The 23,975-nt window shown below is 40.1% G+C and overlaps 2 protein-coding genes across 2 annotated transcripts in view; one reads left to right on the top strand and one right to left on the bottom strand.

The window, feature by feature from the left end:
* Positions 1-2,675: 2,675 nt before the first annotated feature.
* BET1 (Bet1 golgi vesicular membrane trafficking protein) lies at positions 2,676-15,423 on the top strand. Its single transcript, XM_042472629.1, has 4 exons — positions 2,676-2,825; positions 10,669-10,784; positions 12,478-12,534; positions 13,354-15,423. The coding sequence occupies exons 1-4, from the start codon at positions 2,807-2,809 to the stop codon at positions 13,507-13,509; spliced, it is 348 nt and encodes a 115-aa protein (XP_042328563.1). The 5' UTR covers positions 2,676-2,806; the 3' UTR covers positions 13,510-15,423.
* A 609-nt stretch (positions 15,424-16,032) lies between these two features.
* The window catches only part of LOC121933215 (probable acyl-CoA dehydrogenase 6), a 61,593-nt gene continuing 53,650 nt past the window's right edge, over positions 16,033-23,975 (bottom strand). Inside the window, exons 9-10 of the mRNA XM_042472628.1 lie at positions 17,195-17,363; positions 16,033-16,938 (exon numbers count right to left, since the gene is read on the bottom strand). Coding sequence (XP_042328562.1) covers positions 17,264-17,363 — 100 coding nt within the window. The 3' untranslated portion in view covers positions 16,033-16,938; positions 17,195-17,263. The remainder of the gene's footprint in view (positions 16,939-17,194; positions 17,364-23,975) is intronic.

The raw sequence follows: 23,975 nt of genomic DNA, 5'->3' as shown, positions 1-23,975 counted from the left end.
CAGACCAATTAAAAATGGAAAGAAGATTGGGAATCAGTAATGAAATACTGTAAAGGGAGATGGATTAAATAGATGACTAATTAATAGAAACACTCTGAATGAAAACAAAAAAAATGGGGTCAAGATTACTTTGCCATTAAATAAATAATATAAGATCCAAAAGGAGCAATGATCAGGGTCTATTAAGCCGAATGGAGAACATTATTTATAAGGTGCATGTTTAATTACGTACCAAGTATAAGAATGTAAACAAAGGAAGAATATTCTTACATTGTTAATACTGGATGTGACAATAAGAGTTAAAAAAAGAGGGGGAGGAAGAAGAAAGATACATGCTAAAATTAAATAACTTTGGAATGTGAAATATTATAATACCGTTGTATTATCGCTGTATATATAGAACCATAATAAAAATTACAATAAAAAAATAAAAGCAACAAATGGAACCTGAGCCAAATCGCCTCCCATTACTTTAAACCTTAGCAGTGGGTTGCAGCTTCAATGACGTAAAGGGCTTTTCCCAATTTTAGCAATGTGACCAAGCTAATAACTGTTTTCTTTACTGGCCTGTTATAAGGCCAACGTACCTTTAGAGACCTAATAATTCTGGGATTTTTGCCAGCAGTAACAATGACACAACAGGCAAGTCTTTTTTTCTCCACTCAACACCTGTTAAGAGCTGGAAGAAAGAAAAACATACAATCTATCTTGAAATGTAAATATTTTCATTAACAGGGGAGTGGATTACAGTTGTCCCTCCACATTTCTGGCTTTGACTTTTGCGGATTTTATTCACAGATTGTATTAGTATGTTCTCTCTAGGAATCTCTAGGTCCTCCAGCACAAAACTATGGTCAATTTATTATTATTATTATTATTATTATTATTAAGCTTTATTTATAAAGCGCTGTAAATTTACACAGCGCTGTACATACATACAATCAGTTAAAAAAATAGAATAAAACAAAATAAAATAAACCTATGGTGTGCATTCTAGAAAAATAATTAAAGATAATACATATTAACATTTAAATAATAAAATATAGCAAACAAAAAATAAATAAAAATAAACCTAGGGTAACAATCATGTTGGTTTCAACTTTAGCCAAAAGTTGCACTGAAGGACCTAGAGATTCCTAGAGAGAACACTCTACTAGGCATTTGTAGCTCCTCCAGTGCAATTCTATGGTCAATGTCTGGCAGATGTTGACCATAGAGTTGCACTGGAGGACCTAGAAATTCCTAGAGAGGTGTTTTCTCAGGGAAAAACAGTGTTTTTGTTATTTGTGGTTTTTCCACTTTCACGGGAGACCTGTGTCCCTAACTCTAGCAAATGTGGAGGGACGAGTGTACATTCAAAACAAGTAAGACACACATTTTTGATGTACGGTGTGTTCCTTTCCAGGGATCTGGCCTGCCAAGATTATCCTCCAAGATAATCCATTCCATTACTAATGCCCCATTCCCAAATCCTTCCCCGTTTTATTTTTCCCCAGCCCCCAGGTGACTTTTTCATCCCAAAAGTAGCCCAAATTCCATGCTTGCTTCCCCTTCAAAGTCCTGTCCAAGCCTCCCAAAACCTTTAAAATTGACCTAAAATTGGCACAAAATGGTGGCCTGTGACACTGTAGTAGTCCATCCTTATTAAAGTCCCAAACACACTGCAGAAATAATCCAGTTTGAGACCGCTTGAACTCCCCTGGCTCAATGCTAGGGAGTTCTGGGAACTATGGCTTTGTAAGACATTTAGCCTTCTCTGTCAGAGAGAGCTCTGGTGCCACAACAAACTACAATTCCCAGAATTCCATAGCAATGAGCCAGGGCAGTTAAAGCATTTTCAAACTGGATCATTTCTGCAGTGCGTTTATAACCTTAAGGAGGATGGACTACTACAGTGTCACCTGGCTCAATGGTAGGGAATTCTGGGAATTGTAGTTTGTTGCAGGGCAAAGCTACAGTTCCCAGAATCCCCTAGTATTGAGCCAAGACAGTTAAAGCGGTTTCAAACTGGATTATTTCTCCAATGTGTTTTGGGCCTTAATGAGGATGGACTATTACAGTCTCACCAGCCACCACTTTGGGGCAATTTTAGGTCATTTTTAAAAGGTTTTTGGAGGCTTGGAGAGGACTTTGGAGGGCTGAGGGAAGCAAACTGCTGTGGTTTTCACGGATTCAGTGCTAAGGAATCCTGGGAATTGTAGTTTAGTGTGGCACCAGGCAGAAGGAAGGCTTAAATGCCTCACAAAAACTACAAACCCCAGAATTCCCTAGCAGTGGGCCAGGGCAGTCAAACAGGATTATTTCTGCAATGTTTTATATATATATATATATATATCTTAAAATTAGGGCCTAAACACACTGCAGGAATAACCCAGTTTCAGACCGTTTTAACTGTCCTGGCTGGGCAATCCTGGGAACCCTCGTGACACCACCAGAGCTCTCTCTCTGACAGAGAAGGCTAAAATGTCTCACAAAACTACATTTCCCAGAATTCCCTAGCACTGAACCGGGGCAGTTAAAGCGGCCTCAGAGTGGGTTATTTGCTTTTGGACCTTAATCTGCTTTACACAGAGCCTTATTGCCAAGAAAGGAAGCACGAACTTAAAAAAACTACATTCCCCAGAAGCCACCGCGGTTTATGGCGCGTTTTCAGTCCGTACTCCCTGAGAGGACTACGTTACCCAGAAAGCACAGCGAAGCAGGAACCTCAGAACTACATTACCCAGGAAGCTTTGCGGCGGCCGAACGCTGTCGTGGCGTTTGAGCGGAAAGACTGGTGTGTGGCTCCCGAGGGCCGGCGGCGAAGATGAGGAGGGCAGGGCTGGGTAAGTGCTGGGTGGCCCCCGCTGGAAAAGGGGGCTCTTTGGGGCGCAGGTGGCCTTTGAAGGGGCGAAGAAGGGCGGCTGGCTTTGAAGGGGAGAGGGCCGCCATCTTGTCCTCCTCTCCAGAGCCTCCTTCCTCTCCAGGAGGAAGTTTATGCTTATTATCATTGTACAGTATTGACTTTCTCCTAATATGGGAGGGATTTTTAAAACAAGGCAGTTTAGAAACAAGGCTTTAAAAGGTATAAACATAAATAAATAAATAAAACACCAGTTAAACTATTTTTAAAAAGTTGAAACAGCTGTGCATTAAAATGTAAAAGGTGTTTAAAACTATTAAAATCTAAATTGTGGTTGTGACATGTGGTGGTCCTATCATAGAGGTCCAAAACACACTGCAGAAATAATCCAGTTTGATACCGCTTTAATTGCCCTGACTCGGTGCTAGGGAATCCTGGGGATTGTAGTTTGTTGTGGCACCAGAGCTCTCTGACAGAGAAGGCATTGAGCCAGGGCAGTTAAAGCAGCCTCAAACTGGGTCGTTTCTGCAGCGTGTTTTGGACGATAGTTTTCTTGGCAAGAGGAGGGTTTTCCAGTGCCGTCTTCTGAGGCTGGGAGAGCGTGACTTGCCCAAGGTCATACCCAGTGGGTTTCCATGGACGAGCCAGGATTCGAACCCTGGTCTCCCGACTCCCTCGGAATGTAGTGGAGTCTCCTTCCTTGGAGGTCTTTAAGCAGAGGCTGGATGGCCATCTGTCAATGGGGATGCTTTGATTGAGAGTTCCTGCATGGCAGAATGGGGTTGGACTGGATGGCCCTTGCGGCCTCTTCCAACTCTATGATTCTATGGTTCTAGTCCAACACTCAAACTTATTATGCCACGGTGGCTCAAGCACCTTCCTAAAAAGATTATTGTGATCTCCAGAGGTAGAAATAATGCAGTTTGATATCCCTTTAAGTGCTGTAGCTCCATCCTTATCAAATTCTGGGATTTGTAGTTTTGTTGTTGTGAACCGTTCTTAGGTCAACCCCAGCTCATTGGATGAGACACCCCCAAGACCCTTTGTCCTCCTCTCCTCTGCTTAGTTCCTGCCGTTCGGGACTGTGGCTTCTTTGACTGAGTCCCTCCATCTGTCATGCGGTCTCCTCTCTTTCTGCTGCCCTCTACATTCATTTGCTTTTCTAACAGGTCTTGCCTTCTCATGAGGTGACCAAAGTTCAGCAACCTCAATTTCGGGCTTGATTTGTTCTAGGACAATAGCAAGTACATTTCTATACTGCTTACCAATGTACTACGCAGTCTACAAAGTGTAAGCTAATTGCCTGTAACAAGCTGGGTACTCATTTTAGTGACCTATGGAAAGATGCCAGGCTGAGTCAACCCAAAGCCCCTGGCTGGTATTGAACTCGCAACCTTGTGCTTTTGTGAGTGAGTGGCTGCACTACAGGCATTTAACCACTGCGACACCTGGAACCCATTTGTTTGTCTTTTTGTCTGTCCATGATATCATCAGCACTCTTCTGTTGTTCTTGTTAGCTGATTCATGGTGATCCTTGTGGATGTGACATCTCCAAGACTCCTTCTCTTCCACTGCTCTGCTGGGATCATGTAAATGCCCCTGACCTCCGTAACTGAGTGTTTGGTCCCTCTACTCCACCTGCCGCTTCAGGAAATCCACAGCTAAAGCTGCCTTGACAGAGGGACCATCCTCTAAACTCATTCAAAAACACCAAGGAAGGCACATCCATCACTGAAAGAAGTTGGCAGCATGAGCTTTTGTAGACTTCAGTCTACTTCCTCACAAAAGCTCATGCTGCCAATTTCTTTCTTTCAGTCTCAAAGGTGCTACAAGATCTCTCTACGTACTGATTCTACAGAGTAACAAAGCTGTATCTTTGAATTCTACATCCATCACTGTTATCCCTTATTCTTAGAAGACGGTGACATACTCCAACATGAAAACTGAAACATGGAGGGGGGGACATCGGGATAGTCAAGATGGCAAAAGTTATTACTGAGGAAGAACACACAAACTAGGCAAGGTCTCAGCAGTTGCTTTTGCCTGAACCTACTGGGAAAACCAGGAGTCTGTCCGCTCCTGTCCACCAGACTGAGAAGCTGGGAGTAAACAACTTTTGAAATTTGAACTCACATAAATCATTGGAAAAGACAATGCTAGAGAAGATAAAGGAAGGAAGTAGAAAGAGAGGAAGACTGTATGGCAGCTGGCTAGACTCAGTCAGTGAGGCCCTAAATAGAGCACTGGAGGATAGGGACCAAACACAGTGATGGATGTGCCTTCTTTGGCATTTTTAAATGAGGTTGGAAGGAGGATGCTCTGTCAAGGCAGCTTTAGCTGTGGATTTCCTGGAGTGGCAGGTGGTTGGAGTAGATGGTCTTTGGGATCCCTTTTGGTAATCAGCAAGGAAATGGGAGCTCACTATTTCCCTCCTGTCCTGGATATTTTTTAATAGTATCCCAGTGCTATGCAGATTCAGTCACTGAAGCAAAGCAAAGCAAAGCAGGACTTACTCAGAAGTATGTCTTGATGGAATCATGGCCTTAATTGCAAAATCATTGTAATTTGTTTATAGTTGTCATCAGGAAATGATCACAAAATCTGTGCAGGTTTCCATAGTGCAGGTAGAATTGTCAAATGAGTTTGCTGAGATACCAGAACCTGATGTTCTCTGTTGTACTCATGTGAGATGCTTCCTTCCTTAAGGTCTTGCTGAAATACTACTATGATGGAAGAATTTGCTCCTTGCCTTCGTTATTGAAAGAAATACTAAAACATCAGTGATGACCATCTTCTTATAGTCCTCTAAATTGGGAGTAATTTCTTCTCAATGTACAGCCCTAAATTCCACTTTAAACTGTACACATATTATTTGCTGCATCTTGCGCTGTAGCTGTACTTGCTCTGGTTGTATGACTGTTGACTTTTGTATGAACTATTCCACTTCTGCGCCACACACACACACAATCAATTTAATTTTCAATAGCTCTTTTTCAGAGGTTTGCCCCTATATATATATATATATATATATATATATATATATATATATATTCATTCATTCATTCAATTCATTCACTTCATTTATATGCCACCTCTTTCCCAGAGTGGGGCCCAAGACAGCTTCCAGAAATATCAAATACATTTTCAATAAAATTAAAAAAAATTAAAATCTCCACATTAAACACTATAAAATCATTTTAAAGCCACACAAAAATTAAAAACAAATAAAACATGTATCTAAATAAGAACTTTCCTAGCTTAACCATTAAAACTTCAAGTTAAGGAAAATGTAGTGACTATCTGGTGACAGTCACCAGTTGAGGTAGCTCTGAAAGAGAATTGGACAAATTTAAAGGATAACATAATAATCAATGACTAGTATTCATGGATTGGACAGATTCAAAGGGTAAGATTATCAGTGACTATTACTAATGAGGGTAACTGCCTCTGAATACCACTTGCTACTTGTCAGTGGTAGAACAAGCCTATAGCTCTCCTAACCTGCTTCCATTAAAACTCTGATTGTCAACTGCAGGATGATGGACTAAATAGGCTTAGTTAAATCCAGCAGATCTCTTCCATAATCCCCTGCAGCCAGTAAGAAAGTACAAAAGATACTGCTTTCTTTCTTGAGTCAATGAAGTCCCCTTTTCAGCCTTCTGGTTTCGACTCCCATTCTGTAGCCTTATGATCCCTAGCAATCCTCTGCTGAATGCTTTACATGTGTGATTGAGATTTGAAATGACACATCTACAATGGCTCCCTGCAAAGAAGCACACACATGGTATATAATAAGTCACGGGAAGGTTGGGGGGGCCAAAATTATGGATATTGGTATGGCCTGTGGATAAGTTGAGGGTAAAACTTAGGGGCATGAAACCAAGGATCTAAAGCAGTGGTTCCCAAACGTTGGTTTTCTAGACATTTAGAAGTTCACCTCCCAGAATGCCTGTCTGTTGGCCAAGCTGGCTGGGACATTTGGGAATCGAAGTCCAAAATATCTGGACGGCCAAAGCTTGGGAGTCACTAATCTAAAGGATGAAGAAAAGGAAAACAGTGCCGAGGAACTTACAAAATTCCAGCAGGAATAACTGTTTATGGTCACACTAAAGGCTTGATGGATGAGAGAGCAGAGTGAGGCCAGTTCTTCCCAGACAGCTTACACTGGTCTTTCACCAAGGTTCCTCTGTTAATATGAATTAAAGCACAGTACTTACATTGACCCAAGAATAAGTCGACTCAGGTTTTTGGGGTCAATTTTTTGACTAAAATTTCTACACTTGTACAGGAGTATACAGTGCACCCATGTCATATGCGGATGCACTGTATGCAGCTTTCAGCATATGCTGAAAGCCGCGCGGGAGTGCACGGGGGCGGTATGTCCCATTGAAAGTAATGGGGCGCGTGCTCATGGCGCGCGCTGCCGCACCATGCACAAGCCCCATTACTTTCAATGGGGCTCAAGCATATGTGGTATTTTTATGCAGAGGGGACCCGGAAAGGATCCCTCGCGTAAAAAAAGGGCACATTGTATATAGTAATAAAAAAACCTGGGGTGCTTTGGAAGTGTATGGTCACTTTAGAATGATTACGAACTGAGAGATACAACACACTGTAATCTACTCAAGAGATTTAAACCTGAATGAGAGGATAGTACAGTGGTACCTCGGGATACGAAATACCCAGGTTACGAAATTTTCGGGATACGAAAAAATCCCATAGGAAATCATTGTTCCGGGTTACGAATGTTTTTTCGGGATACGAAGAAAATTTTTGGTGCTTTTTTCGGCTTTTTCGCACGAAACGCGGCTTTTCCCCATTAGCGCCTATGGCATTTCGGCTTACGAAGGCTTTTCGGGTTACGAAAGCGGCCGCGGAACGAATTACTTTCGTAACCCGAGGCACCACTGTATCTTTCAGCTAGTCTTGTAAACAGGAGTGAAACCTCATTGAGAATTGGCTCATCAGCCTCTTCTTGGTCAAATGAAGCATCACTACCTTGTGTGATTCTGATGAAAAGCAGAGCTGGGTTTCCTCAGTATGCTGATAGTGCCACCTTCTAGATCTCCATAAATCAGTGGTTCCCAACCTTTGGGTCGGGACCCCTTTGAGGGTTGAATGACCATTTCATGGGGGTTACCTGAGACCATTGGAAAACACCTATTTAATTACAGTTGTGAAGTAGCAATGAAAATAATTTCATGGGTTTGGATCACCCCAACATGAGGAATTGTATTAAAGGGTCGCGGCATTAGGAAGGTTGGGAACCACTTCCCTAAAGAAAGGAAGGAGTGGTTTCTTTTTTCTCTTCTAGACTCTTATGAGGCTCCAGCAGCACCTTTATATTGTTGCAAAATTTGGAAAAAATACTTTTTGGACTGCAACTAGTCATTATGGCTCAGGTATGTTGCCACCTCCTGTAAAAGCACAAGGGGAAGGGAGATATTTTCTCAGGTTCCTCATAAATTACACACAGAAAGGATATACGATCTGTCTTTATGTTTGCAGTCCCTTGAGAACTCTAAAGCATGAGTATTTGTGCTAGGAGTCTAGGACAGGGACACTTGCTACAGATGAGCAAGACAATAGATTTATGAACTTTGCAATGTTGAATTTACCAACATTGGCCCCAAAGCATCATAGATTGACTCAAGAAACAGTCCTGTGAGAGATAGTGATTTGAGTCATTGTCTGAAAATGATAACCAATTCTGAAGAGAATCTGGCTGCAGTATTTATGTTGCGTCAGTCATGAAGAGGACATCTGGACCTGTGTTAGACATCTTGTCTGTGATGCGTGTAACATATTTGCTTAGCATTCTGCTTCCCCAGAAATTCAATGAGCTGATCTCCAAATTGCATAATAAGTATAATTGACCTTTCTGTTATTCTAATCCCTTGGATGCAAAACTTTTCCAGCTAAACCTTGTGCCTGACCTTGTATGAGGAAAACAGTCAGTTTTCCAGACTGTTTTTGGTAACATAACCTGCCTGCTTGCCTTTCCTTAACTGCTTGTCAAAGCTGGGAAAGTGTTAAACATTTGTAATTATTTTTGGCACTTCTGCTTTCAATTTTTATCAGTTTATAAATGTTATAACTTTTAATTTATGAACAGACGGGACCAGACTTGCAGTCACATTTTACTCCCATTTAAATCTGTTGAAAATATGGTTAATTTCTTCCATTTGTTTCAGTGACACTAAAGCTGCAGCATGGTCCCTGTTTACCAGGGATTATGGCCCACTGAACTAGCAGTTTGTGAGTAAATGTGTATAGGATTGTGCTATAAAGAACAGCTTAATCTGGATCCAACCCACTATGTGATTCTCCATATGTTGGATTTTAGCTGCCATAAGTGATGCTGGGAGATGTAGTATAAAACATCTCGAATTTTGTACCCCTGTGTTCTTTATATTGTCTGATTCTTAAAGCATCAATTTTCCAAAAAGTGGGAACCTGTTTTATGACCGCTGCTCAGTTGACTGATGTAGCACAACAAGATGTGGAATCAGTTGCACAATACCTGCCTAGATTTCAGATTGCTGGCCTAATGGCAAATCATATTTCTCCAAAGGAAAGTATGCTAGATTTGGATGAAAAATAATAATAAATAATTTTTGTTTTATAGTTTAAAATACGGAATTGAATGCATGTTGGGACCAATTAGACTAGAAAAGAGGACTTTTATAGAGTCCAGAGGACTGAAGAGTTTAGGTACGGCCAATTTTTCTGTTCACCTAAACTTCAAGATATGGTCTCTGTCACTGATCTTATAGCATGAGAAGCTGGCATCTATACTATAATCTGGGGTGCCACAAATTCTTCTTCAATCTCCTCTAAAGATCCTTTCCCTCAATTTGTGCAGGGTGCTTGAGTTTTACTGTGTGCTTATAAACATTAGCAGAATAGTTGGTCACTACAGACTGCACATTAGTGACATGTCTTGTACCTAATTCTCTCCCCCTCCCCCCCAAAGAATGTGTTGCAACAGTGAAAGGTTTTGCTGATCATTTTCCTTATGAGGAGGGGGAGCTGGGCATTACTTTGACCTCCCTGTCTTTCACTGAAGTCTTCAATTCTTCTTCCAAAGTTTGGCACCCTTCTAAATACAGTTTAGAAGTGCAGTTCAGAAAGCTGCATTATCAGGTTGTTTTAAGTTTTGCCTTGGTGTGATGTGGCATGAAAGAGCTGCTGCCTGTGTTAAAAAGCCATACGGTAAATCTGGATCTTGTTGCTTGAATCTCTGGATCAGAAACCTTGGCTGTGTGTCAGCTGTTATAGAGCAGGTCTCATTTCTTGAACGTGTGGTAGCAGTAGATGGGAATTTATACAGATATGAGCCTCTGGAGATAATAGTAATCAAAAGAGTAAGGATAAGCAAGAAGATGCATAACCATTAATTGAGCAGGACATGATCTGGGCTTGCAAGAGTATTCAGGAGGCCAAGGGAGGAGAGCAATGATGAGCCTGGAATGTTTGACCCTGTAAAAAGCGGTTGGAATGAAGGGAGTTTGGAGTTGCTTTAAGTTTTTAAACCAGCAGATGGAAACCTTTGAATTAAATCTGTTGGCTTGGTGTTGTGGGGAAGAAAGTTTTGGACTCAGGCACTCAGTGCCTTTGATCTGCCTTTCCTCCATTCCCTGTCATTTTTTTCTTTTTGCCTGCTTAGTTTTGTGTGGAGTGTAGGTCATTTTAGGACGTAATGCTGTCTCCATTTCTTTAGATGGTTGGTGATTTAAACAGGACAATTGTTTTTCCCCTCCTGGAGGGAGTCTATTTCCTGGTTGCATTTCTGGTACGGTATCTTAATCTGATTGTCTTTTCAGGTGAAGGAGCTGCTGGCGGCAATTATGGCTATGCCAATAGTGGATACAGTGTGTACGAGGAAGAAAATGAAAAGTTAACAGAAAGTTTGCGTTCAAAAGTCACTGCCATTAAATCTGTAAGTGTATTGTTATAGCAGTAGCATTAAAATTGATGGGAGTACATAATGCTTTCTCGATCAGTGTAATAGCAACATGGCCATCCCTTAATTGAATTCAATCAAAGTTTTACCTTTTGGAAGGCATGAAGCTCTCAATGATGGATCAAATTCTTCTGCTAATTAGATTTGAGCTCCAGCTGTCCTTGTTAGGTAATCGAGATATTAATTATAAGTTGAGACAGCTGAAGTTGTGCTTATTTGAGAGGTGTGTCCACTACCAAGTTGTTTTCCCAAGAGAGTTATAAATCTGTAAGGTCAGTTAGCAGTCATGCTCATACCCCATTAAGCTAAACTCTTCCTATGCCAAAGGAATAATCATAGCTGATATTTAATCCAGTTTAAAATTGCCTTTGCCAAAGGCTGTCCAATCATCTAAATCCTAAGCAATAAAGCAGAACAATACATCCCAGTCTGGTGTTTACCAGATGTTTTGGACTACAGTTCCCATCACAACAGGCAACTGACTATGCTGGTGGGGACTTGTGGGAGGTGCTCCAAAACATCTGGAGAGCAGCACACTGAGGAGAGCTGGGCCTACAGAATTGGAAACCCCATATGCCTTGAGAGAAGATGTAGTGCAAAATGCTAGTTGTAGAACCAAATTTTACTTGGCATAGATAGTAGGGAAGACACATCAATGCAAACTAAGCCCGTTTGATGTGGTAGGGCCAATGCTTCAGTGAGGAGAATCTGGAATGAGAATAAAAGCAATTTCCCAGGCTATCTAAATAATTTTTACTGATCACAATTTCATGTCATCCTATAAATTCTGGTTGTGACACCACAAAAAATTAGGATTATCTTTTAGAGTCTGCAGTAAGCAGGCCAGAGAAAAGGATGGGTGAGCAAATGGTACAAATTCGTAATAAAGCAGGGTAATAACTTTTTTTTGTATAATAGAGTGTTGTCTGGTACAGTTAAAGTACTGTTGGCCAGTGTTTGTAGGAAAGTATTTGGTGCAGACAGAGAGAGAGTGAAGGGGAGGATAGGGTAGTCCAATAAGCTCATTGGGCCCTAATCTGCAGAACTGGAAAGATTTGGGGAGCAGCAGCTCATGCTCCTTTGTCTTATTGCTTTCTACTTCATAACAGTCACAACTTTGGGGCCTGTTCTTTTTTTAGTCCTTCTCTTTCTAAAGAAACATGGGGAAGGTCTACTTATATTTTGTATGGAATTCTGAAACTGAGAGTTATGAAATAGTAGTTGCTTGAACTAAAAGCTGCCACTTTTCTCTTGAGTAGCAGTCTTTCCAGTCTCTAGGCTATTGCCTTTAGTGTCTGGATCTGACCATGAAGCATGGCTTAATAATATAAAATGAGAGAGAAAAACATTAAATAACCGAAGTACATCCTATGAAGAAATAGGAAGGTAAAAATTTAAAGTAACATCTTGGCTTTGGATGTTCTTATTACAAAAGAAAAATGTAATGAAGATGTTGTTAGAATTATCCTTGTTAAATAAGAGGAAAATCTGAATATCAGAAGAACATAGATGTATGATTAGATATTTTCCTGTATCTTCAGTCTTTAAGGTTCCTCCAGAAAGCATCTTAATTATCCTTGATGTTTTCCAAGCAAATTTAGTTTGTATGATGTCATCCAGTTGATAGTTTAAATAGTAATGCACCAATCACCTATCTCTTTTTTCATAGCTTTCCATTGAAATTGGAACAGAAGTGAAACAACAGAATAAATTACTAGCTGACATGGTATGTATCTGTTTGCTCTTACTTTATGAGACCTTAGAATTCATTTAGCTTTTAATATTTTTGCTGAAATACATCATGTTTTCTTTTCAAAGAATCATTTTGAATTCTGATAATGAATGTGCTTTTCTTCCTTTCTGAAGCGTCAAAAGCATTGTATCAGTTTTCTACTTTCATACATTGACTTAATATATTTTTTTGAAATTTCTGTATAGAAAAACACTTCAATATCCAAATCTGCCTGTATTTTAAATTACATATGGCTAGAAACAGGTATTAAAAATCTCACACATGCAAAACAAAGGCCCTTACGCACAATCTTGTTTTTCTGTATGTATCTCCATGTGGGTAGGGAGCCATGTTCCATTTTATCATGTGAAACTCTTTGGGAGTGAATGTGTGAGAGTTTTTTTAAAAGGTAACAATTCAACAGTTCAGCTGTTTAAGAGAAGGTGCTAGATTCCTCCACAAACAAGATTGGGAGTAGCTGAAGAGCTCTACATGTGAGGACCTGATTGCCTTTCATCCAAAAGTTCAAGGCAGCACATAAAATTCTCCCTTGCCTGTCCTCCCCATATCTGCACAACAGCCTTGCCTCGGTAAGCTAGGATGACACACAAATGACTAGCCCAAAGTCATCCAGTGAGCTTCATAGATAAGATAATTTGGTTCTTCCCAAACCTGTGCTGGTACTCTATCCCAGCGCCACAATGGCTCTCTTGCAGAGCAAGTATTATTCTGTGCAAGTTTTATTTTCCATAAGACTATTAAGCTCAAGTAGAGTTGCCTGCTGAATTACTTTTGTATGCTTTTATTTGATAGGACAATGACTTTGATTCAACATCTGGTTTTCTTGGTGCAACTGTGGGAAGACTGAAAACCCTCTCCAGGGGAAGCCAGACAAAACTCCTATGCTACATGATGTTATTCTCCCTGTTTGTCTTTTTTGTAATTTACTGGATTATTAAACTGAGGTGATGCAGACACTTCCTATGAGATTATTAGTGCCATTCTGGACTCCTTGATAGTCTTTGTGAGAAACTACATTAAGGATTAATGCTTCTGGCTCTGTTTTGTACATTTCTTAATGTTTGTCAGACCAGAAATTTTTCTGTTTAAAACCCTTATTTTTTAGGGTTCCTTCAGATAGAATTAGCTCAAATGCAAGAACTTTATGTAAACAAAAATTAGTTGGGGATGAAATACATTGTTAATACTGTAAAGAAAAGCTTTTTCCTATTCAAATGCAATGTCTACTTTGTAACTATTATTGCTTTTTCTAATAATTGCTTCCAATAAGAAGCACTCTTACTACATTGTGTTTATGTATGTGATATATAGGAAAAAAGAACATATGTAATCCTCTCAGAGCAAAATACTTTTAAGACTCACTAAAAGAAAAATTAAGTATGTGCCCAACTTTACCTGGATTGTATCTACAGCCACTTGCAGTTAAAATATTAATTGGAACGTTTCAAAAATTACTGACTTTTCTAATTACTTAATGTGATGGGAGGGGGTTGGGGAGAAGTTATATATTGGTGGGGTGGGATTAAAAATATATATATATTTGGCCAAACTCAGAGGTTGGCCAAGCTCACTAACAGTGGCCCTGGAAGTGGACCTCACCCTCTTGTGGACCCATTTGGTTCTTTTGATCAAGTCATCATGCTTGGTTCTTGGTATGAGACTAGGTTTTTATATCTAGTGCTGATAAAGTGGGGCTTGTACTGTCCATTTGACGGCACTGTTGCAGGGCATGTTAGTTCTGTGCATTTCTTTAGGTCTGGCAAATAGCAAACAAAATTAATGCTGCAGTACTTATGTCTTCAACTGGATTAGATTATTGTTAATTATTCATTGATTTGTTTGTTGATATACAATATTCAGAGCCTTTTTAAAAAGATCGAGCTGGAGTATTAGAGGTTTGGTATTAAAGGGCATTGTGATGCCTCTTAATTAGAGACAGTGCTATTGTGGTACCCACTGGAAGCCTTGGAACCACATCAAATTGCAAATAATGGCACAAACAGTGCCATTTTATTTACGCGGGATAAAATGGTCTTTTTTAAACTAGAATGCTTAGATCAGAATTTACCTTCAAACAAGGGAGGAAAGACATTTGAGGATGCTGAGACTGCTAGGGACCTTAGTCCTGAGAAAGTGTGAGTGTTCATAAATGTGAAAATTAGCTTTCTGGAGAGTCGAGCTAGACAAGTGAGGCTGCTGCAGTTAGGTTTTTTCAGCTGGTCTCCCCATCTAACAGTTTTGGGGGAGACCAACAAGCAGAGTGTAGCATGATTCTGGAATTCTACACTTCACTTGTGAATATTCTTTAGAGAAAAATGTAAAGGCAATCACCATATTAGAAAATGATGTCCTAAATTCTTTCCCTTGTCCAAACCTGTTTGCCCATTATGTGAAAGCCAATTTAGTCTGCCTTTCCCAAGTGAAAACCAGATTCTGTTGTTGGAATCATCTCTACTGCAAAAGAGCTTTCCCTCATGGAGCAAGATCTTGTAGTGCACCTGAGATATGATCAGCCTCAGAATTTTCTTAGCAGGTGCTAAGAAGGGGGATCAGGACATCAAAATCAACCATTTCCTGAGCTATTACACTGCTCATTTGACAAACTTCGACGTAAAAGTACATCAGTTCCTCTGTACTCATGTGGAACCACAAGGATGTTTCTCTTTATTCTTTTGTATTTATACTAAAGTGCTTTAGGACTTCCTTCCAGAGGGAACATTCAATGTTTTATTTTTTAAGTTTGGTATTTCATGATTTGTAGTTTACTAAAATAAAAACAAAGCATGTATGAAAGTTTTTAAGAATGTCTTTCCCAATATGATGCCCCATTGTTTTAACAATAAATCTGTTATAAAACTGTTACCACTTTAATAGATAAAAGTCCATACTTTTACTTCCAATACTTGTAAAATACTTCTTACTATGATGCTTCCTATTCAGCTCAGTACTGATGCATCCAAATTAAATGGGATTGGAGCCAGCAGTTAATTGGGTTTATAATTTGACCCATGTTCTTGCAAATTTCATTGGGAATAGCAGTGCAGGACATGCTTGCACACCTCTGGCTATACACCTCATTCTCTTGAGTATATGCCCTAGTTTGTCAACCATGGCAAGGAAATGAAGCCATCATCAGCAAGATGACAATCATGCCCAGTTCTGGCAGCATATACAGTATGCTTCCTTTACCCTCCTCTGTGTAGACATGGAGCCTATACTGTTTCTTTGACAGCAGGAGAAACAGAACATGATGGGCAAGTAGGCAGCTATACTTCTTTCAGCACTGCCCCCCCCTTTACAATGGAGATATGATGGCTAAACTATAATATTTCAGATAGATGGGTAAGTATAGGGGTTAAAGTAAGTAAGTTTTTACCATGTACCAACATGGCTACCATCTTTGCTAGCCTAAGTGCTGACTGGAGGCACAGAAAGGGGACAACTCATAATAAGGCCAAACAAGTCTGAGGATCAGAGTGCCCAAAATGCAAATATTTTATTTTAGAAGCAAATTTCTTTGCAACCTGTCAGTTCCTTAGCCTTCTAGTAAAGTAAAATATTGGTTCCCATTGTTCTGTTCATAAGATACAACCGTTTTGTTCCATACAGAAGAAGTGCAAAATGGTTCTTCGATTTATGCAGAGTTTTAATTTTCCTTCTTACTGGAAGTAAATTCCTACTTCTTGATTGTCAGGTATAATAACAAATTACATTTGCTTTACCAATGAGACAAAATTTTAGAAGGGAAGCAGTGTTAATGTTAGTGAATTATCCATCTTAATTGCTTCTCTACTAAAACAGCTGCATTAACAATAACCATAAACAATTATGTCTGATCAGCCTAGTATACTGCACACATTAAGGTACACAATCAGTACTCTGTCATTTAAAATGAATTACAGGAATCTTCACTGAAGTCAGTAGAATGATAGCTTTCATACAGACATTTTAGAGGCCACGTTGGTGCTTGATATTCTTAATTGGGTAATGGATAATCCTAATTTGGCCCTGTCACAATATAGAATTCTGAAACAAGAGATGTATTCATTTTATAGCAATTAAAAGTATAGCCACAAAAACTTTCTAGGAAAAGAAAATATTTTAATCTACGCAGAGTTGTTGAATGGCTCAGTACAATTTTTCATTGAATTTTGTGTTAATGCTAATGCTCTGGTTTTCTTGTGTTAGATTTATTAGCACTGTAAATACTGCACAAGTCATGGAAATAGACCAGAATCCTGCCTGGCAATCAATAGGGCTGGAAACATTTGTGGTCAAATTATGTGTTCCAGGTAGTGGTTATGAATTATGGGCTGTCATAGATGAGGTAGAATATCCACATGGCCAAAAAATCAAGATGCTCCATTTTAAAATTACAGTGGTACCTCGGGATACGAAATACCCAGGTTACGAAATTTTCGGGATACGAAAAAATCCCATAGGAAATAATTGTTTCGGGTTACGAATGTTTACTCGGGTTACGAAAAAAATTTTTGGTGCTTTTTTCGGCTTTTTCGCACGAAACGCGGCTTTTCCCCATTAGCGCCTATGGCAATTCGGCTTACGAAGGCTTTTCGGGTTACGAAAGCGGCCGCGGAACGAATTAAATTCGTAACCCAAGGCACCACTGTACTACATATTCTTTCCTGACATAAAAATCAAGTTGCAGTTTATTAAAAAAAACAGGCAACTGTGTAAGGACTCATGGGCGTTGCTTCTTTGGCAATGTGTCCATGTACTTGCATATAATGGACAGCATGACTTCATCAGCACCGGCTCCTATGGACAACAGTCTTGAGTCTCTGCCATGAAAAACAAACAAACAAGTTGACAAATGAAATTCCTCTTCCACTCTGTACTAAAAATAGCCAATGTTTAACAGCATTTCTGTACTCGGCAATTAAATTCTATGGAGATTAATATGATTCCAGTCTAAGGGAACAATCTTGAGGGCAGCTGAGGGGTCATAGGATTCCATGGGTTTAGTTCTTTACCTGTGGAAAGGAAGCTCCACAGACAGTATAATCTACTGTTGGAAGCTGCCAAAGTGTGGTGGCAAGGTCGACTACTGTACTCAGAAATACTGCCTTATGTTGGGGAGGATGAGGTCTGCAGGATAAGCCCTTACATTCTGTGACCAGAGCTTTTATACAAAATTTCTTCCCACCTTAAATGAGAGATGGGTGTGTATAAGAGCTGCTCAACATGCATCCCTCAAAATAAAGTGAAACTCCAACTCCCTACCCTTTAGCCATCTGGCCAATGGTGCAGGAAATGGTGGCCAACAATATCTGGAGGTTCCTCACACCTGGTTAAAAAAATTATAAAGCTGCCATCTTTCTGCCCTGACTGTATGACCTGGTAGGGCTTTGGCGGTAGTGCAGCAAATGCCAAAGACTAATCACAAAGACACACTTGGCCAGGCATGCTCTGAAATTTAATGATAACCTAACTGATCACACCATTTGGCTGCTACACAAAAATATTTGTTGTCTTTATTTATATACTAGGGTAGGCAACTTTGGGATGCAGTTGCTCAAGTGGTTAAGATGCTGATTTTGTGGATTGCAAGATTGGCAGTTCGAGGCCTGGGTGCTGCATGATGGGGTGAGCTCCCATCATTAGTCCCAGCTTCTGCCAACCTAGCAGTTTGAAAGCATGCAACTGCAAATAAATAAATAGGTTCCACTTCGGTGGGAAGGTAAACAGCATTCTGTGCAGCCATGCTGACCACATGATCACAGAGTAGTCTCTGACAATGCTGGCTCTTCGGCTTAGTAATGGAGATGAACATTGCCCCCCTATGGTCAGACACAACTTGACAACCTTGTCAACAGGGAATACCTTTACCTGGGCAACTTGTAGCCCTTCAAGGGTTGTTAGATTAAAATTCCCATGATCCCTCATGATTAACTACACTGGTAAAGAGGGTCATATGTTTCCCATGCCTAGCCTATATATGTTTGTGGACCAAATACAGTCATATTTACAATCTACACTAAAAGTAAAGAACCATGAGGTCCTCTGAGGTTGAGGTTAGACAGAATGGGCTGAAATGGATCCAAAGATATACTCTGTGGGTTGAGAACGCATGGCAGGACTGGGGCTCAAATGTCTTTCTTTTTACACTTACCTGTGAACATGCATAGTCCATTTATTACAGTATCATAGAATTTTATGATAGCTTTCCACTGGGAAGTGCTCATAAATCAATTCCCCTCTGCACCTCACCCACTGACTAAGATCAATCTTGTCAGATGCAATTTATCATTTTCTAATTGGAGGAAAAAATCCTTTCAGCACAAACATGAAACAGGCATTAATCTCTGGCTACTTTCAAACAAGAGCTACAAGTCTGTGTTCTTTCTCATCTGTGGTTTGATCATACAAATGAATTAACAAATGTATCAACTGAATGACCAAAGAATCTAGAGATGTTGAAAGCTTGCCCAGAATCCTGTGCACTTTTACTTGTACTCCTTTTACTCTGTACAGACTACAGAGTATTTTTCTTATAGACCAAGATGGTTTACTTCCCTATACTGCAATCATTGTTCCTTACTGGCCCATACTGTTGCTTTATTTCTCATCTAGCCTGAGGAACATTCTGGAGAACTCAAAAGCTTGAATCCTATTTTGTGACCTTCAGAATGGACCAACAAAGGTACCCTAATGGATTTCAGGCATCAGGGTGGCTCAAATTAACACTTTTAAGTAAGACAGCATGTGCAAGCTCTGTTTGTTTGCATCTTCTAACTCCAGCCCTGCTAAATTGCCTCAAAGGGATCAATTTGAGCCATTCTCATCACCCAAGATGGGAAATCTTTGGCCCTTCAAATATTTTAGGCTCCAGCTCCCTAACAACTGCTCATTTTGGGGGTCATAAACTAAAACATTTAAAGGGCCAGAGATCCCCCATACTTGGCTTATGCTTGCTTGTTGAATCCTACCTGAGTTTTTAAAGCTGAAAGGGGTGCCCCCACACAAAGCTAGTAGCATAGCAGAAGACCAAACTGACCTCTTTGGATGAGAAGTCTCTGTTCCTGGAACTTCAAAGGGAACACATTCATGAGTATGCACACACAGAGTGGTAAATGTCTTTCTGGAAAAAGCTCCTTTGCATCTCTTGAAGTGTTACCTTGGAGATCTCCTTGGCCTTCAAGGAACATTTATTTGGGGTTTATCTCCAGGAGGATGGGAAACTAAAAGCTCTGGTTGCACAAAAATTTACTCTTAAGATTCTACCCCAATATATTCTAATGTTTTTATCACACGTTATGCAAACAGGATGGGGACAAAACTACCGGTATTTACATAAATAACAAGCAGAACAAGTAGATAGTATTTATTAATCAGGTTCTTATTTAATAAATACTTGCTAAAGTATTCCATCAATCCACATAAACATTAAACACCAGAAATAAAGAGCATGACAGCTTTTCACTCCTAAATGCACTTCAAGTGACCAGTTAGTGGAGAGAACAAGGCGAGAGTCATGCAGGCCACCTCCTGTTCCCAGGACATGTTGGCAAGACCCCTCCTAGACAATTTTTATCCAGAGCAAAATACAAAAAAGCTTCCAGGAATGGCAATTCTTCTTTCAAATCAAACAAGGTCTCTCAGCTGTTTTAGTCTTTTTTTTTGTTTTGGCAAAAACAGCAGTAGACTTCTGGCCATTTTTATATTGTTGTTTTTAATTCTACTGTGGTTCACAGATGATCTTAGGAATTTTTTTTTTAAAAAGCCCACTTGCCAACCCCTTCCCCACATTTGGTATATGGTAAAGGACAAAAAGAACCCTCAAGTTACTGGATCAGCAGCACTGTGCAATTGTTTTCTAAATCAGCACATGAAGAGAGTACATTATCTTGCTTCCCTCAGCTCCTTCTAGCAGTCTGTACTCACAAGGAGAGTAAGAGTCTGAATAAGAGAATTTTCCCTATGTTTGAAAACTTTCCATATGACCAGGAACAAAAAATCAAATCAAATCACGGTCCCCAACTGCACAGAGAATATTTCCTGTTTAAACTTGTTGCTGACATGAGAAATAAACAGAGACAGAGGAGATGAGATTAACATACTCCCCTCTTAATATACTGATTGAATATAGAATTGAATCACAGAATTGTAAAGTTGGAAGAGACCACAAGGGCCATCCAGTCCAACCTCCTGCCATGCAGGAAATCACAATCAAAGCATCCCCAACAGATGGCCATCCAGCCTCTGTTTAAGGACCTCCAAGGAAGGAGACCCCACCACACTCCAAGGGAGTGTGTTCCTGTTCCACTATCTAACAGCTCTTACTGTCAGAAAGTTCCTCCTAATGTTGAGGTGGAATCTCTGTTCCTGGAGCTTGCATCAATTGTTCTGTGTCCTAGTCTCTGGAGCAGCAGAAAACAAGCTTGCTCCATCCTCAATGTGACTCCGCTTCAACTACTTAAAGAGGGCTATCATATCACCCCTTAACTGTCTCTTCTCCAGGCTAAACATATGCAGTTCCCGAAGTCTTTCCTCATAAGGCATGGTTTCCAGACCCTTCATCATTTTAGTCGTCCTCCTTTGGACACACTCCAATCTGTCAACATCCTTTTTGAATTGTGGTGCCCAGAACTGGACACAGTATTGTGGGTGAGGCCTGACCAAGGCAGAATAGAGTGGCACTATTACTTCCCTTGATCTAGACATTATACTTCTACTGATGCAGCCTAGAATCGTATTGGCCTTTTTAGCTGCCACATCACACTGTTGACTAATGTTCAACTTGTGGTCTACTAGGACTCCTAAATCCCTTATCTAAAATGGTTAGATACATGACCGCAGAGGGTCGGTCGGTCTGTCTTTCTTTCCTCTCTCTCTCTCTCTTTTTCTCTACCATAGTCATCATTTTGAAAAATCAGAAAATAAGCCCTGTGGTTTTTACTTAAGGAAAGAAGTGGTGGCAAAATTATTATTGAATCACACTAGTGCCATGTTTTATTTGGGCTTGTTAGTGGTAAGAACCTGGATACAAGTAGATTCTTACTAGCCAAGCAGCATTGGAATTTAGCTTGACACTGCAAGATCTCAAAATGATGGAAAGTAGCAAAAGTGTCCTCTATGATGCTGAAAAAAGCAGCTGCTGTGTGATCCAGCATCACTCTCTTTCACCCTGTATACTCCTTCTCATTCAGTTCATTCTTTTTGCTGTTTTGTGAACAGTGATGGACTGGTTACTTTTTTTCATATTAAGAGAGCTTATAAATATTCTCCAATAGCTGTGAACTTCATTAAAACACCACTAACATTAAGAAAGTATTTCAAAAAGGAACAAACTGTTTTCTTAATCCTGGTATTTTACCTTAAAGCAGATACATCCTCAACTCCAGCACACAATAATTTTACCCTGATGCTGACAGCGCAACCTATATTTGAGCACACAGAGAATTCCTACACTATCATAAGGATATGGAGCTTAGAAAAGTAAATCTTGTGGACTAAGGCTACCAGAATCTCCCAGCTGGTATGACCATGGAGCATATTACCTGGATGATTCTGGTAGCTGTAACAGAGAAATTAATTCTTCCAAGAACTGATCAAAGTTTACACTAACATCTTGCATTACAGGGTCTGAGAGAGATTTACCCTATCTGATGGGTGTGGGTGTTTAAATGCTTCCCACAAATTTCCACCATAATTTAAGTACTGGTATTGACACCAGCAAAACTTGCTTCCTTGGAATTTTGTGGTGATGGCCACCAACTCTGATGGATTTAATTAGACAAATGTATGGAGGATGAATCTATCAATGGCTGCTAGCCATGACAGCTATATGCTGGTTCTGCTTAACTTTGAGGTTAACGAAGCAATTTACAACTGAATGTGTTAATCAAATATGTGAACTCTCAGTGAGAAGGACTATGTATACAGTCTATAATCACTGGTGAAGTTAGTTTTTTAAAAAAAATATTAAGTAATAACACATCTTGGGAATGAGGAAAAAGATTTTCCACCCACTAATATATTCTTTTGAAATTGTGAAAAGATCCAGAAAGGGAAATCATAGATCATTTGGTCAGTGTCCAAGATGTCCTTCCAAAAACCAGCTTAGTGTGAATGGTGAAGCTAGTTTTTAAATGTTTAATGTGAAATTGTGCACAGGAAAAGACCTACATCACACAAATCTGAGTACAATGAGTTGTACATTCAAACAACTCATGGTGCATATGTAGAAATAATACCTTGGTTCCATCCTACACAATCCTGATATTTGTAGCTTTGTGAGGCTAAAATGAGAGTCTGAAGAATAGTTGTCTTTTTATAATTTTTTTCTTCCTTGGCACTCGAAAAATGTAGCAAGAGTAATTTTTGAGGGTTGATCCAAGAATAGCAACTGATGAATTTTTGGGTGTCTGACTAAATGGTGGAGCAGCTTACAGTCCACAAATGCATCTACCAGATGCGCTGGAATATATGGTTGGGGTTTTTTTTAGTAGCACAAGTTAACCTATGCGTCAGTTGCTAACTAAACATTACGCAGCAAATTAACCTTCACAGTGTGACGTTAAGGATACGGTTGCACTTTTATGGAAAAGGGGATTTCCTACCACAAGAATGTCACTGCTATGTCAACAATCATATCTGAACAAAAAAAGCAGGAATTATTGAGGTGTCTTTCTTGTTCCCAAAAAAGAAAACATAGATCTGCTCCTCTCCGTGACACAAAAGGCCTGAAGAAAGGGGATGGAATTCAGTCAACCCTATCTATTTGTTTGAGAAGGTGAAACAATATGTTTCTTTAATGCAGATGGAATTTGTCAACAGTTCACTCCCACCCTTTAAACCAAGTGTGATCCACAAACTGCATGCATCCCCTGGACCAGTTCATGTAGCCCCAAAGCCACCACCAACAGTCCTCCAACGCCCCCACCAATATTTTTTTTAATCACCACAGATTTTGGTGAAACCTTGCTGTCAAACCATGCATCACTTGGTGACATCACTCCTTGTCATCATTTTGAGAGGTACTAAAGAGGAAAATGGAGTTATACGGGATTTCTGGGAGGTGGTGTTATGGAGAAAAATTATCCCCTTTGCCAAATTGCCAAGGTGAATTTTGCAGAGAAACCAAAAATGGTCTCTCTGACAAACTTTGCTATCCTCCTCTGCCACACACACACACACACACGACTACAGCCTATCAGAACTCTAAGGCGGGTTACAGACCGCCATTAGGGACGTCCTGAGGATGTCCCAGTTTGAAAAAGAGTCCGTAACAAATGTCCGTTACAGAGTCTGTAACAAATGGCGGCAGCCTTTCCACACAGCCACCATATTGACGTAATGGACGCTCTGCATCCGCACGTCACGCCCCGGAAGTGACGCCGCGAGTGCGCGACTAGCGCCTCACAACGCCTTTTCCGGGGCCCAGGAAGGAG

The sequence above is a fragment of the Sceloporus undulatus genome, chromosome 6 (assembly GCF_019175285.1).
Source record: "Sceloporus undulatus isolate JIND9_A2432 ecotype Alabama chromosome 6, SceUnd_v1.1, whole genome shotgun sequence".
NCBI lineage: Eukaryota > Metazoa > Chordata > Lepidosauria > Squamata > Phrynosomatidae > Sceloporus > Sceloporus undulatus.
Note: the sequence above shows the minus strand (reverse complement) of the source record. Positions and strands in the feature narration are given on the sequence as shown.